Source organism: Nelumbo lutea, chromosome 1 (assembly GCF_056320005.1).
Source record: "Nelumbo lutea isolate HS-2025 chromosome 1, American lotus-T2T, whole genome shotgun sequence".
Taxonomy (NCBI): Eukaryota; Viridiplantae; Streptophyta; class Magnoliopsida; order Proteales; family Nelumbonaceae; genus Nelumbo; species Nelumbo lutea.
In genome coordinates this window covers 75,852,103-75,858,829 of record NC_142684.1, presented here as the reverse complement: position 1 = coordinate 75,858,829, position 6,727 = coordinate 75,852,103, and the positions used below count along the sequence as shown (strand labels likewise).

At 37.7% G+C, this 6,727-nt stretch overlaps 1 protein-coding gene across 1 annotated transcript; it reads left to right on the top strand.

Annotated features, from left to right (window-relative positions):
• Positions 1-1,025: 1,025 nt before the first annotated feature.
• LOC148875446 (uncharacterized) lies at positions 1,026-2,075 on the top strand. Its single transcript, XM_088964480.1, has 3 exons — positions 1,026-1,319; positions 1,482-1,757; positions 1,890-2,075. Exons 1-3 carry the CDS (start codon positions 1,026-1,028, stop codon positions 2,073-2,075), a joined length of 756 nt encoding a protein of 251 aa, XP_088820606.1.
• Positions 2,076-6,727: the final 4,652 nt, after the last annotated feature.

Genomic DNA, 6,727 nt, shown 5'->3' with positions numbered 1-6,727 from the left:
AACTAACCCTTCTTATAACCATTCAAGTCGCTGCAAGTCGGCGACATTCTCATGCAAGAACCCGTACCCGAACCGTCATCAGAGCGGATGGGCAAACCCCTAGCTTATTGACCCTATAGAAAAAATCAATGACAATATGTTTCTTGCTATCACGAAACAACCCTAAAACCCCCGCAGATACAAGTTTCACATTTAGTGAAGCAACAAACTGCCAATGTGGTGTTCCGAAAACCAAAACGGTCTCGACCATTTCAAGCGGTTCCGATGGCGTGGCGTCAGATCCTGAGGGACTCTCTCTCTCTCTCTCCTGGTTCAACCTTGCGGACGAAGCCAGGCCATGCCAGTATACAAGTTTCACATTCAGTGAGCAACAAACTGCCAATGTGGTGTTCTGGAAAACAAAACGGTCTCGGTGATCATCGGCGAGCTTCTATGCGAGGTCGGCAGTATTTCAAGCGGTTTCGATGGCGTGGCGTCAGATCCTAACGGACATTCCTGAGCAGAGGTGGACGAGGGGCGGCGGTGTAGTCGACGGACATTCGTGAGCAGTGGTTCTGAACAGAGCGGCGGTGACAACGAAGCCTTGCAGCAGTTCCGAACAGAACAATGACGGACATTGTTCTGCTCTCCCATTTCTTCCTCTCTCTCTCTCTCTCCTTCCTGGTTCAAATTGCGGCGGTGACAGCGAAGCCTCTGTGCAGAATATATATTATTTATAATTGAGCATTTATCAAGTTTGTTACTGCTATTAGTAGCTGTTAGTCCGTTATACTTTGTTTGTAGGATAGCTGAGCTGGAATCATTACGTGGCAGCTTTCTATAGGTTCATTTTTTCTATAAATAGTAGTCTTGCACTTTGTACAATTTAGTTGAAGTAATATAGAGAATTTTTTTCTCTATCTTCTAGAATTTTCTTCATGCTTGGATTTTCACCTGGTTTCAGAGCAAATCGATCCGATTTTCTTTTCGTTTTGATAACAGGTTGAAGATTTACTTGCAGAAATCAATCATGGATTTACTAGAATATGGAGGAGATTGAAGAACCTGTGATCTTAGTTGCACCTCAAGCTGGAAATGCGACGGTGCACAAAGAAACAGGGAACATCACCGGTGGAGATCCAATGCAACTACAAAATTCAGATCATCTAGGGATGCAACTTGTTACGACTCCTTTAATAGGTAATAACTATTTGTCTTGGAGTAGATCGATTAAGATAGCTCTAAGAGCTAAGGTGAAGCTTGGATTTATCAATGGAAAGTGTGTTATGCCTGATGAAGAGTCTCCTGATTTTGAACAATGGATTTGTGTGGATTGTATGGTTAGATCATGAATCTTGAACTCTATTTCCAAAGAAATAGTAGAAGCCTTTCTTTATACTTCAATTGCTAGGGAACTTTGGATTGAATTAGAGGAGAAGTTCGGAGAGTCAAATGAACCACAGATCTATTAGATTCAACGAGAATTAAGCACTATTTCTCAGGGAAATCAATCAGTAGCAAAGTATTACACGAAGTTGAAGAAGTTGTGGGATGAATTGGATTGCTTGTTGCCAACACCGCAATGCACATGTAGAAACTGCACTTGTGGAGTTGCAAAGACTGTTTCAGATCTAGCTTGTTCTAACAGGTTAATGCAGTTTTTAATGGGCCTCAATGACAGATTTGATAATGTTAGAAACCAAATCTTGGTGATGGAACCTTTGCCTTTAGTTAACAAGGCATACTCTATGATTTTACGAGTGGAGAAACAGAGAGAGGTACAAGTTACCATGACTAAAAATGCAGAGAACTCAACAATGTTTGTGAGAGCACCTATGGGAAAATGATCAAATGTTGGAAGGGAAAATAATAAGAGATCTAATTTTGATAAGAATCATAATGATAAGAAGAATGAGAAGTATGAAAAGTTGCACTGTGATCATTGTAACATGGGAGGCCACACTAAGGATACCTGCTTCAAGTTGCATGGATATCCTGAGTGGTATAAAGAACTTAAGGAACAAAGGAACAAAATGACAGGAGGAAGAAATGTGGCTAATATGGCTGATAATCCTTCGGATGCAAACATGGATTAAGTTGTTAGCAAGGCAACAGATCAGAATTTATCTTTGGCAGAAATGACTCAACAGGAGCTATCAAAGATGATGCAGGGGAAGGCTATGATTGACAACAATCTTGTAAATTTCGCACACATTGGTGACTTTGAAGGTAACAATCCTACTTGTGCTTTTCATTTTGCTTTGCATTCATTTGATAATTTGGACTATGGAACATGGATAATAGACACGGGTGCATCAAATCACATGTGTATTGATAACAAATTAATTCATAAACCAAAACCATTAACTCAAATCACTCAAGTTTTCTTACCAGATGGTTTTGTTAAACTTGTACACCATATAGGTGATGTATCCCTTACACCCAAATTAACTTTGACTGATGCCCTTTGTATTCCTAGTTTCATATATAACATACTTTTAGTAAAAAAACTTTCAAAGACTGCAGAACTTAAATTTGAGTTTTATCCTAACAAATGTATATTGCAGGACCTTCAGACTGAAGCAGTATTAGCAGTTGGTAAAGTGGTTGGGAACTTGTACATTTTAGACAAATCTTCATTTCATGATTCATCATTACTTGTTTCCTGTAATAATCAGATTGACTTGAATAAATCTTCCTCTGATTTTGCTTCTAATTCAGTTAATCTTCCTTGTAATGTTTCTATTAATATCAATAAAGGTTTAAAAATTTGGTGGCTTAATAGACTTGATCATGCTTCTTTTCAGTCTCTTTAGCATCTTTCTTTCTTAAATGGCATTGATACAACACTGCTCTCACCATGTGATGTTTGTCACAAATCAAAACAACACATGTTACCTTTTCCACTTAGCACTATTAGGTCAAATTCTGTTTTTGATTTCTTACACATTGATTTGTGGGGACCTTATCAGCAAGCATCTATCACTGGGGCACATTACATGCTTACTGTGGTAGATGATTATAGCAGGGCAACTTGGGCGTTTTTGCCTGCTCACAAGCATCAAATCTTACAGAATTTAAAAACTTTCTTTCAAATGATACTAACTCAATTTCATAAACAAGTTAAATGTATTAGGACAAATAAAGGATCTGAATTTACTAGTCAAGAGTGCCAAATTTTTTTGTCTTAGGAATTTTACATCAAAAGAGTTGTGTTTATACTCCTAAACAAAATGATATTGTTGAAAGGAAGCATAAACATCTATTACAGATAGCTAGAGATCTCATGTTTCAGAAACACATGCCTATAAAATTTTGGGGTCGTTCACTTTTGATGGTTGTATACATCATCAATAGGCTGCCTACCAGTATCTTAGGTTGGAAAACCCCTTATGAGGTTCTTCATAATCAAAAACCAATTATAGCTTGTTAAAGTACTTTGGGTGCTTATGCTATGCTACTAATACTAGGCCACATAAGGATAAATTTGAAACAAGGGCATATAGGTGTGTATTTGTAGGATTTGTGACAGGTCAAATGGCTTATAGAGTTTATGATTTAGATTCTCATCAGTTTTATACATCAAGAGATGTGATTTTTCATGAGACTATTTTTCCTTTTGAAAATATTACTGATGACAACAGTAAAGTGTCTTTGCCTATTCCTTTCCATGATCCAGTTAATTTCCCACAAAATTCTTTGACACCAGCTACTTTGAATCAAAATATTGCTCAAGATATTCCTTCTTCTTTTGAACCTTCTTCTGTTGACATTGATTTACAGTCTCAATAGTTTTTGACACTAGCTCATTACTCACCTGAATTGTATCATTCTCTTATTTCTGTTTCTTCAAATGTTCCTATTTCTATCATAAGACACAGTACTAGACAAAGATTCAAACCAGCATGGATGGTTTGAGCCGTACATGTCATTTCTTGCCATTGTGTCCTCTATTCCTGAACCAAGTTCATATTATCAAACAAGCAAAAATGAAAAATGGATTGAGGCTATGAATAAGGAGTTTCAGAATCTAGAATCTAATCATACGTGGGAATTGGTTAGCCTACCACAAAAAAAATGCAATCAGATGCAAATGGGTTTATAAAGTGAAATATCTCTCAAATGGTACTGTTGATTGGTACAAATCAAGGTTGGTAGCAAAGGGGTATCATCAGATTGAAGGGGTAGATTACTCGGATAGTTTTTCTCCAATAGAAAAACTTGTTACAGTGAGGATCTTCCTGGCTATAGCTACTGCTAAGAATTGGGCAATGCATTTTTACATGGTTATCTTGATGAAGAAGTTTTTATGCTACCACCTCCAAGCTATACTAAAGCTAAGCCAAATGAAATTTGCTTGTTAAAAAGGTATTTGTATGGTTTAAAGTAGGCTTCTCGCCAATGGAATGTTGAGTTTTGTGCTAAACTTCAAGCTTATAGGTTTGTCCAAAGTGCACATGATCATTGTCTCTTCATTAAGAAGACTTCTACTTCATTTTTAGCCTTATTAGTGTATATAGATGATGTTCTTGTTATTAGGACTCATGAGTTTGAGATTAAGAAGGCCAAACAGTTTCTTCATGACATGCTTATTATTAAAGACATGGGGTATGCTAAATATTTTTTAGGCCTTGAAATTGCAAGGGGTTCTGATGGAACTTATGTCAATCAAAGAAAATATGTGTTAGATATTTTGCAAGATGTAGGCCTTCTTGGAGCTAAACATGTTGTTACACCATTAACAAAGGGGCAAAAATTTTCTTCTACTAGTAGTTACTTGGATGAACCAGAGAAATATCAGAGGTTAGTTAGTAGATTGTTGTATCACAGTCTCACCAGGCCAAACATATCTTATGCTGTCCAACAACTTAGTCAATATGTGCACTCTCCTAATCAAGATCATTGGCAAGCAGTACTTTATGTTCTCAAGTATCTCAAGGGTACACCTTCCAGATGTTTGTTTTGCTCATCTAATAATAATCTGTCCCTTGAAGCCTTTTGTGATACAGATTGGGCTGCAAGGAGTCCCGCAAGTCACTCACTAGTTACTACATATATTTGGGGTCTTCTCTCATTTCTTGGAAGACTAAGAAATAATCCACTGTTAGCAGGTCTTCAGCTGTGGCAGAATATAGAAGCATTGCTTCTACTGTTTGTGAGCTCGAGTGGATTAGTTATATTTTGCAGGATTTTCAAGTCAGCCCTCCTTTGCCAATCCCTCTTTGGTGCAATAACATGGCAACTTTACATATTACTACCAACCCAGTCTTCCACGAACGTACAAAGCACCTAGAGATTGATTGTCATCTTGTTTGTGATAAGTATAAAGCTAGTTTTGTTTTTCCTAAGCACATTTCTACCAAATTGCAACTTGCAGATGCTTTTACTAAGAGTCTTACTGGCCCTCAGTTTCAGGCTATTGTTTCCAAGTTGGGCTTGGTTTATTTACATCAAACTTAATCTCCAACTTGAGGGGGGGGATGTACAAAATATATATTATTTATTCTTGAGCAGTTATCAAGTTTGTTACTGCTATTAGTTAGCTGTTAGTTTGTTATACAAGTTAGTTAGTTTGTTAGTAGGATAACTGAGCTGGAGTTATTACGTGGCAGCTTTGTATAAGTTCATTTCTTGTATAAATAGTAGTCTTGCACTTTGTACAATTTATCTGAAGTAATACAGAGAATTTTTTCCTCTATCTTCTGGAATTTTCTTCATGCTTGGATTTTCACACCTCACCATGCCTATCTACTGATTGGTAAATTTGGTTTCAGCATTGTTCATCATCTCTCTCTCTCTCTCTCTCTCTCTCTCTCTCTCTCCTTCCTGGACAACGAAGCCTCACCATGCCTGTCTACAAATTCATAATTTTGATTTCAGCATTGTTCATCATCAAACACTATTCATCCATCGTCCCCAATCTCCCGTAAATCTGATACTCAGTTCATTATCTGAGGCAGTGAGATTTTATACCTCCTCGCAAATCAGATTTTGGCATAGTTCATCAAACACTATTCACCCATCGTCCTCAACCTCTTGCCTGACACCCTGTTCATGATCTCCATTACAATGTTGAACCAGAGGTGACGAGGTTCTCCACCTCACCTAAGCATTGAACCAATACTCTTGATCATGCAGCAATTGTCGTCACCTACAACTGGTCCTTCATCGGCAACATTGTCTTTCATGTAATCAGCGTCATTTTTTTTCCTTCGTTGGCAACATACAACTAGTCCTAAAATGTTGAAGTCAACCTCTATTCAAACCCACAACCAACATTTTGGGTTTTGGACCTAGTTAATCGATTCCTCTATTCATGGGAGAGATGAGGGAGAAAGAAAAGAGAGTGAGAGGGAGTATGGATGGAATTGAAATTTCATCCACTACGCTCAGAGGTAGCTTGGGCGATGGAACAAGGGAGAGCGGAGGCAGGGAGTGTGTGTGTGTGTGTGTGTGAGAGAGAGAGAGAGAGAGAGAGTACATGTTGAGAGAAGGGAGAGTGGAGGTCAAAAGGGGAGAGAGAGAATACAGGTCGAGAGGGCAGTGGAGATGGGTAAAATAGTCTTTTTAATCCTTTTGTTAATGGATATAAGGGAAGTATTAGTCAATTGTAAAACATAGTAAGGGTAGCTTTAGTCAATTTTCAAACAATAAGAGTATAGTTAGTCAATTCACTAAGCCATAAGGGTAGTTTAAGAAATTTATCCTTTATTTAATTATTGTATATATAAGCCAAGGTTTTTGAACC